The sequence below is a fragment of the Pelobates fuscus genome, chromosome 2, assembly GCF_036172605.1.
Source record: "Pelobates fuscus isolate aPelFus1 chromosome 2, aPelFus1.pri, whole genome shotgun sequence".
NCBI classification, from domain to species: domain Eukaryota; kingdom Metazoa; phylum Chordata; class Amphibia; order Anura; family Pelobatidae; genus Pelobates; species Pelobates fuscus.
The window spans coordinates 75439054-75458171 of NC_086318.1; the positions used below are offsets into that span (position 1 = coordinate 75439054).

At 41.1% G+C, this 19118-nt stretch overlaps 1 protein-coding gene across 1 annotated transcript in view; it reads left to right on the forward strand.

Annotated features, from left to right (window-relative positions):
* RAB6B (RAB6B, member RAS oncogene family) overlaps nt 1–14765 on the forward strand; it is a 92254-nt gene extending 77489 nt beyond the window's left edge. Inside the window, exons 6-8 of the mRNA XM_063440912.1 lie at nt 3586–3679; nt 9926–9992; nt 14030–14765. Of these exons, the coding sequence (XP_063296982.1) occupies nt 3586–3679; nt 9926–9992; nt 14030–14094 (226 nt within the window). The 3' untranslated portion in view covers nt 14095–14765. The remainder of the gene's footprint in view (nt 1–3585; nt 3680–9925; nt 9993–14029) is intronic.
* The last annotated feature ends 4353 nt before the right edge of the window (nt 14766–19118 follow it).

A 19118-nucleotide genomic window follows, 5' to 3' on the forward strand; every position in this document is an offset into this window, starting at 1 on the left:
GGGATGTGGAATGGTACCTGGGGAGCTGGGGGGGTGCCGTTGATGTGGAGCAAGACGCAGCAGCAGAAGAGGACTCAGCCAAGGAGGTTATGGAAGAGGATGGAGTAGGAGGAGTAGAGGAGGTGGCAGCAGGCCTGCCTGCAAGTCGTGGCGGTGTCACCAACTCCTCTGCAGAGCCACGCATTCCATGCTTGGCAGCCGTCACCAGGTTTACCCAATGCGCAGTGTAGGCTTTGCAGACCAGGTATCAGTGGCCAGATGGACCCTTGCTCCAACACTGTGTGCCAGACATGCCATTACTTCCTTTTGCACAATCGAGTACAGGTTGGGGATTGCCTTTTATGCAAAGAAATTTCGGCCGGGTACCTTCAACGGCGGTGTCCCAATAGCTACAGGAACTGCTCTTGGTGAGAGACGGAGTGGCGGATGGTTGAGAGGGGGAAAGGAGGACAGCAGTGGTTGACGTGGCTGAAGATGCTGGACCAGTAGGACGATGGTGGCTTTGAGTTTGTGTGCTGCTTGTATGTGTTGATCCCATAGGCGTTTGTGATGTGCGATCATGTGCCTTCGCAAAGCAGTTGTACCTAGGTGGGTGTTGGACTTCCCACGACTCAGTTTCTTTTGGCACAGGTTGCAAATGGCATCGCTGTTGTCAGAGGCAGACACACAAAAAAAATGCCACACTGCTGAGCTCTGCAATGACGCCATTCTGGTGGTGGCAACAGCATGCGTTGATTGGCATGCTGTCTGGCTGACCCCGGGTGCCGATGCATGCTGTCTGACTGTGCCACTAGCTCCTTGCGACGACCTCCCCCTGCTTCCAACTCGTCTCCTCCTCCTCCTCTCTGTCTCCCCATCTGAACTTTCCCCCTGTTCTTCTTCTCTTCTAGCGAGCACCCACGTGACATCCACGGACGCATCGTCATCATCAACCGCTTCACTTGTATCTGACAACTCAGCAAAGGAAGCAGCAGCGGGTACAACATCATCATCATAACACCGTACGTCCATGTGTGTAATGCTGCCTGACTGAGACATATCCCTGTTATCTACATCCTCTGGCAATAATGGTTGCGCATCACTCATTTCTTCCAACTGATGTGTAAATAACTCCTCTGACATACCAAGTGAAGCGGCTGTGGTGCTAGTGTTGTTGGTGGCGGCAGGCGGGCGAGTGGTAACTTGAGAGGTGCCCGAAGCTAAGCTGGAGGAGGATGGTGCATGAAGGTTCCGAGCGGAAGCTGTAGAAGATTGGGTGTCCTGTGTTAGCCAGTCAACTATGTCCTCAGAACTTTTCGAGTTCAGGGTACGTGGCCTCTGAACACTGGGCATTATTCTAGGGCCAAAGGGAATTACAGCACCACGACCACGACGGCCCCTGCGGGGTGGCCTGCCTCTGCCTGTCATTTTTTTTTCGATTAGTGGTACTATGCGTGCAAGCTACTGTGACAACAGATATGAGTGGCACTGTGCACTGGCAGAAGTTGACAGAGTAGACGCTGTATGCCTGACACACACGCTTGCAGACAACTAACTGCTATTCAATCTAATACAGTCAAAATTTTTTTTTTTTTAAATGTACACTACTGTTACACCAGATATGAGTTGCACTTGTGTGACACTGTGCCCTGGCAGGCCCTGAAACGCACACGCGTGAAGGAAACTGACTGCTATTATATTACAGTCAAAAAAGTTTTTTTTTTTTTTAAATGCAAGCTATTGTGACACCAGTGAGTGTGTGGTGGCACTGGGCAGGCCCTGAAACGCACACTAGTGAAGGAAACTGACTGCTATTATATTACAGTCAAAAAAGTTTTGGTTTTTTTAAATGCAAGCTATTGTGACACCAGTGAGTGAGTGGTGGCACTGGGCAAGTGGGCACAGTATATGCTGTGAGCCTGACACACAGGCTGGCAGGCAGGCAACTGCAATTACATTACACAGGAAAAAAAAAAAGCAGACTGATGTTCTATCCCTAAAAAGGTCTTTTTGGGGTGCTGTCCTTACAGCAGAGATCAGATGAGTCGTTCAGGACTGTAGTGGACACTGAATACACTAGCCTAGCTATCAATTTCCCTATCAAATCAGCAGCAGCTACACTGTCCCTCCTCTCACTAAGAATGCAGCTTCACAATGAATGTAAAATGAAGCTGTCCAGGAGGTGGGAGGGTCTGGGAGGGAGGGTCTGCTGCTGATTGACTGGAATGTGTCTGCTGACTGTGAGGTACAGGGTCAAAGTTTACTCAATGATGACGAATAGGGGGCGGACCGAACAGCGCATATGTTCGCCATCCGTGGCGAACGCGAACAAGCGATGTTCACCAGGAACTATTCGCCAGCGAACAGTTCGGGACATCACTAGACCTAAGTCCTACATGTATTCAAGATTCCACAGCACATCATTTAGTTTATATTCTACTGTACAACAGAGTAAGCCAAAGGCTCTGTTATTTTTTTGTGCGCTAATAAAAATGAAATTACATAAAATATAGTTCCTAAGTCAACAACGTTTCTGATTTAGCTGTCAATCAGCAATGCTGCCATCTCGTGTGGAATTCTACACATATATGTATAAAGATGTATATTATGTAAATTAGATTGGCATGTAGTGACCAGACTAATCTCCGTGGATTCTGATCATTTAGTGAATTGTAGGCTTCAAATTACTTTCCAATATGAAGTTAGTTTCCAATATGTGACTGTGTGAGGTTAACTATAATCCATATGCCGAATGGTTTGACCACATAGCGATGAGGACAATGAGTAATGATTTCTAAAAGGAAACTGTGAATCCCCAAATTGCCAGGAAATAAGCAGAGATTGCACATAAGGCCAAAATAGCAGATCTAGCATACTTACAAGTTATTTTTCCAGCTTGTAAATTCCTGCTTTAGTGAATAGACATGAGTGTCATGTGGTAGTGAACTCTTGAAATTCCTTGCAGTTCAAGGAGTATCTAGGAGGATTTCAGGAGATATATTATTAAAGGAACACTATAATGTTGGACTACTTATTTAGGTGCCCGGCCCCCATTAGATCACAGTAAAGGTTTTACTTAGCTTTTCTCCATTGCTGTGCCGGTCTCGCCCCGCCTGACTCCACCTCCATGGCTGAGATCATCAATCTTGATGATCTCAGCCAATCCAATGCTTTCCTATTGGAAAACATTGGGAGGCTTTTGCACACTGTGCAGCACTGAGAAAGGACGCATCTCTTTTGGTCGTCCAAGTGACCTTGACCTGAAAATCAGTGTTTACATTGCTGAGTCTGCAGGGAAATGCTATAGACACCAGAACCACTACATTAAGCTGTAGTAATACTGGTGACTAAAGTGTAACTTTAAGTACCTATTCTGCAGTTAACATTTCACTTTACTTAAAAACATGGAAACCAATGGGCCTATCTAATGTGTATGTAAATTATGTAGCAGGATAGATTTTTACTCCACATTCTGTTCCTGTATCCTGTTATCTGCATTATAACTTGTGTATACTTGATAGAGCAACAGTGCAACAGGAGCTGGTTACTCAACACGTTTTGGGATTTCAAACCTTTGTACTATTCATATCTTTATTTTTATTTTAGGCAGATCACTATAGAGGAGGGAGAACAAAGGGCAAAGGAACTGAGTGTCATGTTTATTGAAACCAGCGCCAAAACCGGATACAATGTTAAACAGGTGAGACTTCAATCTGCGAGAATGTACGGTATGTGAACGGAGGTAGGATAGGTAGTAGTCCTGGTACCCACTATTGTGTCATTAACCAAAATCCTTGTGTCATTAACCATCTTACTTAATTAAACCAATATTAACATTATTGTTATTAGCTTATATAATTGTTATTATTAATTAATATTATATTATTATTTTATTTTAATTCTTTATTTTATTTGTGCTCAGAATAACATCAATCTTGCATGGCCACAACAGCCGTAACAAGCATATTTATAACATTTCAAATTTCAAATTGTGGGAGATCAGAAAGCACATTTTATATATATAGAATATGAAATTGGCAAACCCTGTGATATCCATATACAGCAGGAACCATGCTATAACATAAGATTAACAGGCTATGGGACTTCAGACGTTTATATCAAGTAGTAAGCGTGCTGTGAGTTTTAGGCAACAAGCTTTAGAGTTTCAATAAACGATTATCGTCATACATAAAGGGCATGCTAAACTGAGTTTGCATACAAATTAATGTGTCACGCTTAGATAAGTAGGCAACATGCATAAACTTTTAACTGTGTATTAACTACCGCTGGTGAGTGCTAGGTATCACCCCCACGCCCCTAAATTTCTCGTTCAGTCCAGGTTTATAGACTAAATTTGTGTGGCAGAGAGACTTGCTTTCAAAGTGTTCTCACATGTATCTCGATAGTCTCTGCTTTCTTTGGGCTCAGCATGTTCCCGTCGCAGGTCAGCTGCCCGTGTGTGGTGTGTCTCCGTCAGGGTCGCTTGGTGGGCACCGTGCGGCAGACCATGAGTAGTGTGGCTCCCGGCAGGGTACCTCTGGATCGCGGTGTGTCAGGGTAATGACAAGTTGCAGTTCAGAAACCTGCGGTCTGTTTTGTCTGGCTTGTGTTTGCCTGTTAAGCCTCCCTCTCCGCTGCCTGTCGCGGTCTTATCCCTCATCCCTGTCCATGTCTCAGCTTCGAGGGCTGTGTGGCTCATTTAAACGCAAGGGTGTCTGCGGGTGGATGGCTGCAGTAGTGGTCTGTGCTGCCGGTGCCTTCAATCCATCTTGGTTGTTGCTACTCCGGGTAAGTAGGAAGTTTCTGGTTTCAGCGCCCGCACACGTGGCCTCCGCCATCTTAGTTGCGATGTTTCCATTGTGGGTCGGGGGCGCCCTTGCTGCAGCACCTTGGGTGCTTTGTGGTGGTCGGGGCTCGAGGGTGAAGACTGGGATCACCCCCCTCGACCATAGGGGGGGGAGCCGGTTCCTCGCGGGTCTGGCTCTTGGCGGAGCACCGATAGGCGGGACAGCGGGGCAGCGGCCGTCTGCCCCGCTCACCGCTGGAGTAGGCCTCGGTGTGCCAGTAAGGATTCTTCCTCCAAGGGATTGAAACCCTTTGGGCCAGCCTCACCCTGGTTCTAGGGCCGCCGTCGCTGGACGGTTTTTATGTAATAAATCTCAATTTTGTAGCTTAATTAGTCTGTAGTTGCTGGAGCTGGTGTTGCGTGCGACCATCCAGCTCGGCGATCCGGCCCCGCCCCCAATATTATATTATTATTAATATTACTTTCTTTTTATTAGTTTACCGTAGCTCAGGCTGGCTACTCCTGACCTATATGTACTTCCCCAGGTTTATGATATTTAGGCAGGCTGTGTCAAAACAAATGCTTCTAAAGATCATGAAGAGGCAATTAAATGTCCAGTCAGAAGAGCAGAACACAGCAAACTTATGAGTGGACTTAATTCAGTGGACTCCAGCTGCAATATCTCAGAGTGACATTTTCCTTTTCTGGAAAGGCTTGAATCGACTCGACTCAACCTTTTATTCTTACAAAGTTGATAAAATATTGATAGATACATTACTGGGCACATATTATGTAAAGCTAGACTTACCTGTCAGAGCACTGTGATTGGTTGGCTTAACCTCAGCTTGACCTTTCATTGTCAAAAGGATCACTGCATTTCAATATACACATTTCTGGGCAAGTTTCACATAAAGCTGGATTTGCCCATCAGATAAATGATTGGTTGGATTCTAATCACAGTACCCTAACTGAACATTGAAGTGGGATAGACCTATGTGAAGTTTTTATAGTTACAGCGTTCTCTACTACAAGCTGATATGGCATAGTCTCTAATATTATATATTTATAAGTTTTATTTTCATTTTTAGTTTCATGAGGGAGAGCAGCATCTCATTATGGGTAGTGTGGGATCTCAAGCCTAGAAAGACCACGTACTTGGTCTCACTATGGATAGCATTTACACCACAAGGAGATTTTTTTCAGACAGATGACTCAGATGGACTCAGATCCAGAGTAAAGGTTTAAGCAGGCAACAAATTAGCAAGATTCTGTACTTATCAGGATATATGTATTATATATGTAATGCCACATAATTATTCCCATGATGCAACCCAATAGACACGTGCAATTAGTTTTGCGACGAATTTAATAAATTCGGGCAAATTATGGCAATTCGCACCTTCGGATGCTTCTGAATGTCCGAATTTCAAAAGTGCAGAATTTCCGAAGTGACGAATTTTGGAAGTGCCGAACCGAACCGCCGAAGTGCCGAAATTCTGAATTTCCAAATTTCAGAAGTGCCGAACCGAATTACCGATGTGCCGAATTTCGGAAGTGCTGAAGTGCTTTGGATTTCTGAAAAATGGCAAAACAGGAGAAGGAGGGAAAATTAAGGAAATTATGAAAGGAATCTAACCCTACCCTTTACCCCAACCTTCCTCTAACCCTATCCCAACCCCTAACCCTACCCCTTGTAGGGTTACAGGTAAGGTTAGGGGGAGTGTTGGGGGTAGGGATAGTGGTAGGGTTAGGGTTAGTGGTAGGGTTAGGGGTAGGTTTAGGGGTAGGGTTATGGTTAGGGAACTCACGAAGTGCCGAACTCCTAAAGTGCCAAAGTCCCGAATTGCCGAAATCCCAAATTTCGGAAGTGCCTAACCGTACCGTCAAATTACCTAAGTCTCGAATTCCGGAAGTACCGAACCGAAGTGCCGAATTGCCGAAGTCCCGAATTTCGGAAGTGCCGAACTGAACTGAATTTTTTGCCCATGCACATCCCTACAACCCAACAGATACACCCTAGGTGATGTAATTGTTAGTGTTAGTGTTAGAAATGGTTATTGCTAAGATTGGCATGAGTGTTAGTGTTAGTTAGGGCAAAGATATGGTTAAGATGAGATTTAGTTAGTGTTTGCAAAGGTTGACTAGGGCCGATTTATAAAACAGTGTACTGTTAGTTAGGATTAATATGGTTTAGATAAGGTTAATGGAGGTTTTTAGATACAGTTTCAAAGTATGATGCTGTCAGTATGATGACACTGATAGCATCCCTATACCAAATACCATCTCTGGGAAACAGTATGTTAATATTAGGGAACATCTTTAATTTAACCTTGTAAATTCCCCCAGCAACTGACATAGGTAAACATGTGGGGTATTGCTGTATTTGGGAGATAAATCAAAATACAAACATATGGTCTTTGAACTTGAAATCCACTTCTAAAATTCTGTATTTGTGTAAAAAGAACAACATTTATTGAAAAATGTGTAATGACACGGCCTGATGAAAAGACTCAAAATGCCCATATTAAACAGCTTTTTTTTCTTTTGCAAATGGCATGCCATGATGGGGGTAGGTGAGGTTGGAGACTGTTTATTTGTCAGTAAATGATCTCAGTAAAACAACAAGTGAAAATTTGAAAATTGAAATTTATATGTTTGTCATTTGCCCCTGTAAATCATCAGAAATCTTGCTTTATACCCCATCAGTAACAGAATTCAAATCTGGGGTCTTTACAAAAGTTAACCCTGGATGTGACGAGAGCAATCTCGCCACATTGCATTGGAGAAGCCTGGTTGCCCTCCTGCTGCCTTTGGACTATGGACCGGCAGTTAAACGGTTAATTTTACTGTGCAGAAAGGTTTATTCATGCCTTTCTGCACAGCCGTTCGTTAGATTCTGTCTACCGCACGAACCGCCTTCTGTTAGCCTCCCCAGAGCCGTGGGGAGCCGGCAGGCACTGTTAATTGGCCACCCAGAAGCTGGCGTGTGCCTTCAATCTACCTCCCTGAAGCCGCGGTTAACCGCGGCTTAACGAGCGTGTGCAGTCAATTGACCACCCAGTAGCTGCGGTTAACCGCAGCTTAATTGACTGTTACTGGGTGGCCGCGATTACACGAAGCGGCCGCTAGGTGGCGGTGTTGTGGAGCTCCCCGGACGGCCAGCGGTGCTCAGCCCGGAATCAGTGCACTAAAAGCGGACACTTTTACGTGCAGGCACCGCTCAGCCTCCAGCCCCCTGGTTCATATTCGTGTGATTTAGCCGAACACCGGTTAATTCAGTAGTTTGTATATGTGAATGTGTTAACCCAGATAGCTATGCCATGGAGCCAATTCGTGTAATTAAAGACTCTGGGTCCATGGCAATTGAACTGTGTGAATAGGATCTGAGCGCTATTCGGTAGTTTTGTGCGCTCAGATCACAGCTATCTGGGGATATGTGACATGTCTGTGTTTTATGTATAAAATTTAATATTATATGTTTTAATGTATTTCACTGTCTTTGTGTCCCCACGTGTATAATGGAGTTTGCCTCTGTCCTGGGAGATAATTGAATTACTTCTCAATTATCTCCAGGATAGAGGGAGGGAAATTAGGATGCATTGTGGGGATGTTGTACTTTGTGTGTCTGAAATGTGATACATGTCTGTCTGTGATACAGTCTTCCATCTGGTCCCCTAGGGGAGTGTCCACCAGGTGGGTGACCTGCATAAATACTGGGCGGGTAGCCCTGAATAAACAGACCACTGCTTGACCCTGAACACGGAGCTCTGTCTCGTTCATGGGGGGATTTACTGTATGCTGATAGAGACTGTCAGGAGTGTAAGCCGCTTGGGAGCTTTTCCTGTTTGTCTGCTTGCAGCTATTTGTGAGGTTCCAGTTGGGGAAGTGGAGTGCTATTTTGTATCCAGTTTGGGAGTTTGGGGTTCTGCAGTAGCTGTGCCTGTGTCTCTGGAAGGGAAGATCTTCTAAATGGCGGTTTAACCCCTTTATGCCTGGGGGTGCCGTTACACTGACAATGAAACATTTTGTGATAAAATGGTTAAATGAAAACTGTCAAAATGCTCTTAGTTAGATACCCTGATGGATTTTAAAAGCGTTACACCAAGCAGCCTGATGTTGTAGTTATGAAGGTAGGGGTATCAAGGACCAGTTCCCTGGTAATAGCTGGGGCAAGCTGTTTAGTAATGATTTATATCTCCTATATCTGGTGCATGCACTTCCAGTTCCACAACTATAGTGTCAGGAATACATGTTTATATTCCTGACACTATAGTGTTCTTTTACACTCTGTAGCATGCAGACTATAGACATAGTGACCACTTTAAATCACTAGTAGTCGTGTTGCTTGGAGTAATAGTCTCAGTGCACCAAATTTGGCAAAGGTTTAGTGTTAAAACAAGAATTCACTCCTTGCCATATTTGTCCTATAACTTCTAAAATTTTAATTGAAATCCTAGACACAGTTGGTACTAATGAGTGAATTTATTTTTTACGTTGAATTGGTTACCTAGAAATTATTATGTGCAATGATGTGAATTTAAAATAAAATCATTGCATAGTGTTGTGTTTAGTATACATTTCAAAAGAAAGTGTGTGGATGCACTTAAAGGGAAAGTATGAAATTATAGTGAAACGAAAACATAGCAAAAGTGCCAAATAAGCTTTGGTCACAAGTGCACAGTATCTTGGTAAACCACCAGTTATGGAAGGGGTGCTGGCAATCTTAGGGAAAATACTAGTGCAATATAGTGATCTATAAAATGTAGCACTTAGAATTATTTAAAAAAGTAAATCCCATTTCTAAAGTCAAATGAGTCTTTTTTTTACCACAGTAATTATTTTATTATTTTATACATACATGGAGATTTTTTTTTTCTGGATTTTACTAATGAACTTCAAGAATATGAATTCTGTAAAGAGAGCATTACTACAGTTATGCTACAAAAAATGCAAACCATGATAACAAGATACAATACATAATAAAATAGACGCAATAATGTCCATTTTAAAACTCTGTCTTAATTATGCAATGTGGTAACCAATAGTGAAAAACAAATGTCCCTCCATTAATGTAAGCATTGGTTATGTAGGTTTATGTAGATCCATTTATCAGGGAAATCACATCCATTTGCTGTAATACATGTTCTTCTATCTATTCAGCTGTTTCGTCGAGTGGCCTCTGCCCTGCCTGGTATGGAGTGCGCCGAAGAGAAAAGCAAGGATGGAAGTATCCTTTTTAATGCAACATTTGGGTAAGATAAAGGATTGCTGTGACACACAGCTTGAAAAGACATACAAGAATCTCCTGTGGAATACACTGAAGGGAAACAGAAAGGGTCTCTAGGTGGTGTGGAACTGGAGTTCCGATGATGCAATGGCACTAGATAGATATATTAAAAAGGCCACACTCTCCTGAACCTGGACATGTCACAAGGGTGCTGTTGGGACCAGTTGATACAATATACAAAACTAAAATAGCTTTAATGCTTATGACGTGTACAAAATCACCTATCTAGATAAAATAATGAGGATTTTGTGCCTGCCAATCCCTGCATTTAGCATTCACTGGCTACATCTTTCTGTGGTACAGCTAATATCTGAATGTACTGCCATTGTAACTTGCTTTCCTTTAAAAGGGTAACGTGGGTGCAACCCAGTTTGTGCGCCCTGTCTGCATTACACACTGGTCTGTCATCCAATACTGCAGGTAGGTGCTCTTTGGGATATCGGCTATAAGGCGTGAATTAAAATATGCTCTTTTGTTTGATATTGATGTAAATGTTTCTGTTTATGCAGAAGAAGAATGGGGCCATTGATCTCTGACAGGGATTCAGTTTGCAGGAGCTGTTTGTGTACAGGGTTATATCAGGGTTGTTCGCTAAAGTGAGAATTTAAAGTGAATTCAATGTTAAAGGAACACTATAGGGTCATAAACTCAAACATGTATTCCTGATCCAAGAGTGTTAAAACCACCATCTAGCCCCCCATAAATATAGTAAAATCATACTTTTATTTAAGTCTGCAGCTGCTGCCTCTTCCTCTGATCTGCCTGCTTGGCTGACATAATCAGAAGTAGTGTTCTGAGCCAATCAAAATGCTTTCCCATAGGATTGGCTAAGACTGTCAAGCAGGCAGATCAGGGGCAGAGCCAGCACAAGTCAAACCTAGCCCTGAACAATCAGCATCTCTTCATAGATATGCATTGAATCAATGCATCTCTATAAGAAAAGTTCAGTTTCTCTATGCAGAGGGTGGAGACACTGAATGGCAGTGCTAAACAGTGTGCAGCATTGCCCCAGTAGCCATCTGAGGAGTGGCCACTGGAGTTAACACTAGGCTTGGCTGTAATGTAAACACTGCATTTTCTCTGAAAACACAGTGTTTACAGCAAAGAGCCTGAAGGGAATGCTTGTACTCACCAGAACAAAAACAATAAGCTGTAGTTGTTCTGGTTACTATAGTGTCCCTTTAATTTCAAATTTAAGAACAATGTAGCCCAACTGGAAGCATAATTAGCAGAGAATATTTCCAATGTGGCTATTTTAATTTTGAAGTTGAAATTCACTTTGTTTTCACTTTGAATCCTCACTTTAGGGCATAACCCTGTTTTTCTTAAATTTTTCCAGAATTGCCATACATTGACCAAGATAAAGAGAATCATTGCTTCTCTCTACTCTCTCAGATAGCTTCCAAACAGAAGCTGATTAAGCCCTGAATTTCTTCAGCACCATGGTTGGGTAATAAACTGTGAGAAGTCACATCTTGCGTTCTTAAAAAGGATTGTTTCTTGGCATTGAGGTGGATTCAACAGAATTAAAGATTTGTTATTTCCCTTTAAAGAAAAGATAGAGTTTTTAATCTTTTTCAGCATTGAAAGAACCCCCACTTGCTTAATTAGACAAGCCATGACCATCCTAAGGATTCTTATAGGTTCCATACCAGCAGTCAGATGGGCCAAGTCAAGAATGAGACCCAATCAAGTAAAAATTCTCAAAGCTCAGAACAGAACAGATCACTTAGAAATTCTCAAAGCTTGGCTATGAATAGAAGGTCACCTAGACATAACAATTAGTTGTTGTTTTTTTTAACCAAAATGATGTGTATTTTGGTGGATCACATCAAAGTTTCTAAAGGAAAACATTTCTTTTTACCCCTCAAGATGAACAACCATAACACTTCAGGCACAGAATAGGTAGCTCAGATGTAGTCTCTTCAAAAGCAAGGTTCATGGTCATGTCGAAAATATCTCTTGTCAAATTACAGAGAACCAAAAGCAACTTTCAAAGCTCTAGTGTTTTTTCAAGAACAGATTTGGGAGCACTCTATCTAGATATAATCAGACAAATGCACAGTGGTGGCTTATTTAGATAGAGTCACAAAAATCCATTCTAAATCTCAAAGATCATGAACTGCGCTGAAAATCATTTGTATATATAGAAGGCATAGACCAGTGATGGCTAATCTTGACATCATAAATTGTTTCTGGACTACATTTCCTATGATGCTTAGCTAGCTTTTAGACTCTAAAAGCTAGATGAGCATCATGGTAAATGTGGTCCAGAAACAATTTATGGTGTCAAGGTTAGCCATCACTGGCATAGACAGTATGCTAGCAGATGCTTAATCAGGACATGATGGTGGCAGTATGAGTGAGAGCCTCATAACTTTCAAGAAATTGGTAGAGAAATTTGGATATCTGAATTATCACTCTTATGGCAAGAGGAACAGAAAGTTACAACGTTTTTAAGAGGGATTGACAAGATTATTTTAGACTGTCAGAAGTGAGTAATATCTTGCTAGGACCAACAGGGAAGTTTGTTATTGAGAATTTACCACAAGATGTGGAACACGTTTTATTCATGGTTCTTGGTAGAATAATTGGATCCATCTTCTCCATTCACTTCACACATTATAAAATCTTTACAGTTAGGATTTAGTCCATCAAATCTGAAGATCCAATTCTTGGACCATTGTCACTTTGTCACCCTAATACACATATGTTTTTAATGCTATATATGCAAGTTTGTCCTATGAGAAAGAATCAAGTTCCTGCATGGGATCTGAATCTGGTCATCAATGATATTTGTGAGCATCTCTTCAAACTTCTAATTGTTCTCTGCAGATTTTGTCTCTGAAAGCACGTTTTCTAGCACCATTAACAAAACAATTAGAGAACTGCAAGTCTCATCGGTCTCTTCACCTCACACCATTTTCAATGGAAATAATGGTGGTACTACAAATGAAACACCTTTTTGCCCAAAAGTTTAAAAGCAGTCAATGATTAATCAAGAAAGATTACTACATACTTTTTGCAAAAAATCACCTCCACTAAAAGAAGTAACTTTCTGTAGCCTGGATATGAAAAGAATTCCAAACCACTATTTAGCTGTTGTTGCACAATTTAATCAGCTTTGCTTGCAATTCAAGCAAGCAAGGAGGGTATACAGTGCAATATGTCAAATAGTACTCTGGACAAGAAAGACATCACATTTTTTTTTGTAGTAAAACAAATAAGTTTATCGGACTTGTCTACATCTGAGCAAGCTAGATAGTAGACAGGAGTAGATGGACCTGTATGCAAGACTCAAGAACAAGTTAAGTTAGAACAAAAAGCATGGTTTATGCTGGATGAAATAAATATAATAAAAAAGATTGTGGTATAGCATGCTAACAGTGATATATGGGCTCTAATACCACTGGGCATCGACTCTCGTTTGCAGACCAACAACAGAGTCCAAAATGAATAGATTTGTTCACTACCACTGACCTGCCATATTGGTCTTAGAAGAAGCAATTTTTGTGTGGAAGTTGGTGCAAGTTATAGTATCATAGAAGAACTGGCCCTCCATTTTATGTCCATATACAACATAAATTCTTATTACAGTAAATTTTCCTAGCAATACAACTTCCCTCGCTATTTAACGAACCGTACACTTTGTCTTGATGTGTTTTGTCTTGTATATTACTGGGGTACGTATGTGGTAGACCATACCTGCAGAGAGGAGGGACTTAATATTCTAACCATCTTAAATTTAATAGGAAGGAAATTACCCACGCGTGTTCTGCCTGTAGTACAGAATTCAAGGTAAATAATCGCATTGATTTCCTCAACCTGCTGCCCTTTTTGAACATAAATTATGTTTTATCTTGACATATATGGTTTTCGAGACCCTCTTCGATGATAAAATATTAATCTTGCACAATGTTGTCATGTTCTAATGCTTGAAATTAAAAAAAAAAAAAATCCTTAACTTTTTGTCTCAGTGATTGACATTAAACTTGACAAACCCCAAGAACCTCAAGTGGCGGATGCCGGATGTTCTTGCTAATCAGAAATGGAAGATGGATCATCTGCCCTAGGCCATGTGCTCAGCCCAAGATGCTTCCTATTGGTTAGCCAGGAAAAACAAACATTCAGAAACCACATCTAGAGATTGTCAAGACCCTCCACTGCTCCTGATGATGACCGCTTCCCTTGTTTGTGTTCTTTTTGATTTGCCTCAAGTCTTGTTGCCGAACCCTCTCTCTCCCTCTGTTGATCAATGCACTTCAACTCCACTTTACGTCCTTTATTTATACCTCCCCGTGCTCACATACACAGTCATTTCTGCATTCACCTTACTCATTAGAATTACACAAATAATCTTTGAAACATAAAGCACATCACATCTTCACTACTTTGTCATCCACAGTCTAGACGCTAGAGAACTATTCACAAACAATTGATTGTAAAATATTTAAGATAATATGCTCATCAACTTCTCTAAATTGAGACATGAGGTAGATATACATATTTTAAATCCATTATATAAGAAATGCTCTCTACATGTCATTCATTTCTTCTATAAAAACACAACCACACCGCATTAGACCTCTCACCCTTCCCTTCAGAAGTCAATGAAAAAAAATCTGCCTTTAACGCGGTTATTAACACATTTTGTTTCTCACTGTTTTGTTGTAATATATAATAATTGTACTTTATTAAAATTGCCAAAAACTATTAAGTGACATGACATTTTGTGTATGGCACTGTGGTGTTTCAGGACGCATGATTAAAGACTGGGGATGACGTATGTAAAAGCATACAGGGTGCTCTAAAGCAAGGATGCACAAACTTTGGCTCTGCAGCTGATAAACGGCAAATCCCATCACTTATCCGACACGTGATGGGAGCTGTAGTCCAGCATTGAAGCTCCATCATTTGTCCACACCTTGCTTTAATAAGATATACTTTATAGGTTGCATTAATAATTTAATTATATAGCATTAAGTTTACATAATAACTAAAGATAATTATAGATTACAGTATGGATTGTAAGGTTAATTTGGCAAGCAGTAAAATGTTTTATGGCAATTTACTTCTAACCAATTTCTTAAACATCATGTGCCTATTAAAAATCAGTATTTTTTGTTTTTGTTTTATTTTATTTTAATAAAATCACAATAAAAATCTACAACGTTTATAGCATTATTATTCTCCCTTTTCCCTTTTATGATATATTTTTGAAACAGAGGCTCATTATCGATGGAAGATAGAATTTTCTGGATAACTAACTTGTCAGCATCTTCTTTTATATAAAAATATGTAAACACACCTGTGGATGAAATTTCTACAAATTACATGCACTTGTCTTAGCCAGGGTAAGCTATTTCCGTTCACATTCTTCATTTGAGATTCATTAATTTCCTCAAAAGAAAAGTCTAAATAGAAGGTAGAAAGCATTCTTTAGATAATAAAAATGTATACTTATTTATAAATGCCAACATATTCCACAGTGCTGTACAGTTGGGGAAAAACAGTGGCTTTTCTAGAAGCTCTTTTTGGAGATCTGGGGAAGCTAACGGCACATCACTACCTTGAAAGAGGTTTAGTGTGCCCTGATCAATAACGTTGGAGGAGATAAGTCAGTAGATATGGCTGCAGTGAGAATGTAGCCAGTCCACATTTTGTTAATTCCAGCAGCTTTGCGCTTTGTGGGAATGTCCGCTAAAATGTTGGATGAAACTGTTCTATCTCAAATCTTAGCAAACAGACCTTCCAGTGTGAGTGGGATTCAAAGTGAGGGAAGGGTAGACAGGTTGATTTATTATAACGAGAACAGACCGGGAATTTGGCACTTTGAGCACGTCAACTAGACAGTCTGCAGTCTCCTAGGTGCTAAGTATTGGCATGTTGACAGTTTTGATAGATTGTTGGGAGCAACCATGGTACATACCATGGTACATATTGCTACCAATGACAAAGTCAGAGCAAAATATAGCATCCTCAATAATGAGTTAAGGCAATTGGGAAGCAAAGTTAAGAAGAGGATCTCCAAGGTAGTATTTTCTAGAATATTACCTGTGCCGAGCGCTACAGTGGAGAGGCAGTGGGAGACAAGAGAGTTTAATGTGTGACCGAAGTCTCTGTGTAGTTGGGATGTTAGTGCACTGGGCTGATGGGCTACTGTTTTTAAAACATTGAAAACGTCTGAATGCTAAATGGATGAATGGATGGTGCCATGGGAGACCAGACCCTATAACCACTTTAATAAAATTAAGCAGTTACTGTGCCTACAGTGTCCCTTTAATATAGCTCTACATAGAATAATCTACTAGTGGCAACACCCCTCCCCCTCCTTTAAAAAAAAAAGCATATATATATCAAAAGAAAAAGCTGAAAACTTACCTTAAATTTAGCCTGCATTTTGTCCATTTGCAGTCCAATATTCAATCAAATGCTTCTCATAGAGTAGTATTGTTGGACCTAGATGCATGAACAGCAAGTGCCACGACCCAGAGCGGAAGAAGGGAGGGAACAGATGGAGGTGTGAAGGGCTAGACAGAGGCAGTGCAAAAAGAGGAAGGGAGTGAACATTCAATGCAGGGAGGCAAGGAGGGCTGTACAGAGGGAGGGAACTGAAGTAGAAATTCAACAAGTAGCGTATTGGATTGTGTGCACACAGTCCTACAGCCTTGCAGAGTCGTTTAAAGCTTCGGGTGAAGAAGTTGATTAGACCATTGCCAGTATACAGTGCATGCATGTTTTTTTTATGCCTTTATCATTAGTCAGTCTGGAACATTGTCCCGGCCTGACTAGATCACGAGTGACGGCTTCAATAAATTTGCCATTTCTGAACCTTGGAGTGTCTAAACCATCTTTGAATCTTATGCTATTGCCATTGGGACCTGGTGCTTGGTCCTGGTTTGGTTGCACCTGGCTCTATATGACAATGAAGGGGGAAGTTATCATCATGAGTGACTTTAATCTTCCTGATGTGAACTGGAAAACCAAAATAGCTACTTGTGCCAAGAGCACACATTTTCTAAACTCCCTACTGGGATTGTCTCCAAAACAAGTCATTGAGGGGCCAACTCATCAAGAGGCCATACTAGATTTAGTGTTAACAAATGGAGATTTGGTATCAGATATTATTTTAGGTGAAAGTTTAGGATCCAGTGATCATCAGTCAATGTGGTTTCATATAAGAAGTCACACCACACAAAAACGAAAGTTTTAGACTTTAGAAAAATCAGACTTTTCTAAAATTAGAATATGTGTAAATGAGTCATTATCAGACTGGAGCAATTTAAATGGAGTCCAAGAGAAATGGGATTATTTAAAAGTTGCATTGCTGAAGGCAACAGAAAATTGCATTAGGCTTGTCAGTAAAAGCAAAAAATTCAAGAAGCCACTGTGGTACTCTGCAGATGTGGCCAAAATAGTAAAAAAAAAAAAAAAGTTAGCATTAAGTAATTACAAAAAAAAAAAAACCAGAGTGAGGAAGATAGACAGATCTATAAGATTAGGCAGAAAGAGGCTAAGCCAGTTATAAGAGCTTCCAAATCACACACAGAAGAGAAAATAGCACAGTTAGTAAAAAAAAAGGGGACAAAACATATTTTAGATACATAAATGAGAAAAGGAAAGTAAAACATAGATTAGTTAGATTAAAAACTAAAGAAGGAAGGTATGTAGAAGAGGATAAAAGTCTAGCTGACTGCCTCAATGACTATTTTTGTACAGTATTTACAGATGAAAATGAAGGAAAGGGGCCTCAGTTAGGAAAAATGACAAATGAGTAATTTGTTACATGTAAGTTTACAGAGGAAGAGGTTCTATTTCAACTGTCAAAAGTAAAGACAAATAAGTCAATGGGACCTGATGGAAAACACCCAAAGTTATAAAAAGAGCTTAGTGGTGTACTAGCAAAACCATTAACAGATTTATTTAACCAATCACTGTTAACAGGAGTAGTCCCAGAAGATTGGAAGTTAGTGAATGTTGTGCCCATTCACAAGAAAGGTAGTAGGGAGTAGTGATGTACCAAACTGTTCGCTGGCGAATAGTTCCTGGCGAACATAGCGTGTTCGCCGCCGCGGGCGAACACATGGGCGGTTCGATCCGCCCCCTATTCGTCATCATTGAGCAAACTTTGACCCTGTGCCTCACGGTCAGCAGACACATTCCAGCAAATCAGCAGCAGTCCCTCCCTTCCACACCCTCCCACCTCCCTCCCAGCATCCATTTTAGATTCATTTGGAAGCTGCATGCTTAGTGAGAGGAGGGAAAGGGTAGCTGCTGCTCATTAGATAGGGAAATTGATAGCTAGGCTAGGGTATTCAGTGTCCACTACAGTCCTGAAGGACTCATCTGATCTCTGCTGTAAGGACAGCACCCCAAAAAGCCCTTTTTAGGGCTAGAACATCAGTCTGCTTTATTTTTTTTTTCTGTGTAATGTAATTGCAGTTGCCTGCCTGCCAGCTTCTGTGTCAGGCTCAGTGGATGCTGTGCCCATTTGCCCAGTCAGTGCCACCACTCATATCTGTTGTCACAATAGCTTAAGCTTTACATTTAAAAATAAATAAATAATAATTTCACTGTAATAGATTGAAGATCAGTTAGTTGTCTGCCAGCTTCTGTGTCAGGCTCAGTGGATGCTGTGCCCATTTGCCCAGTCAGTGCCACCACTCATATCTGTTGTCACAATAGCTGAAGCTTTACATTTAAAAAAAAATAAAAAAATGTCACTGTAATAGATTGAAGAGCAGTTAGTTGCCTGCCAGCTTCTGTGTCAGGTTCAGTGGATGCTGTGCCCATTTGCCCAGTCAGTGCCACCACTCATATCTGTTGTCACAATAGCTTAAGCTTTACATTTAAAAAAAAATTAAAAAAAAATTTCACTGTAATAGATTGAAGAGCAGTTAGTTGTCGGCAAGCATCTGGGTGTCAGGCCTCCTTCAGCGTGTGCTCTGCAGACCCCTGCCTGTGTACTTTGACAGTTGCCACTCATATCTGGTGTCTCTATAGCGTGCTTTTACAAAGAAAACAAGGTTTCCAGTGTAAGCTAATAGCAGTCAGTGTCCTTAAAGC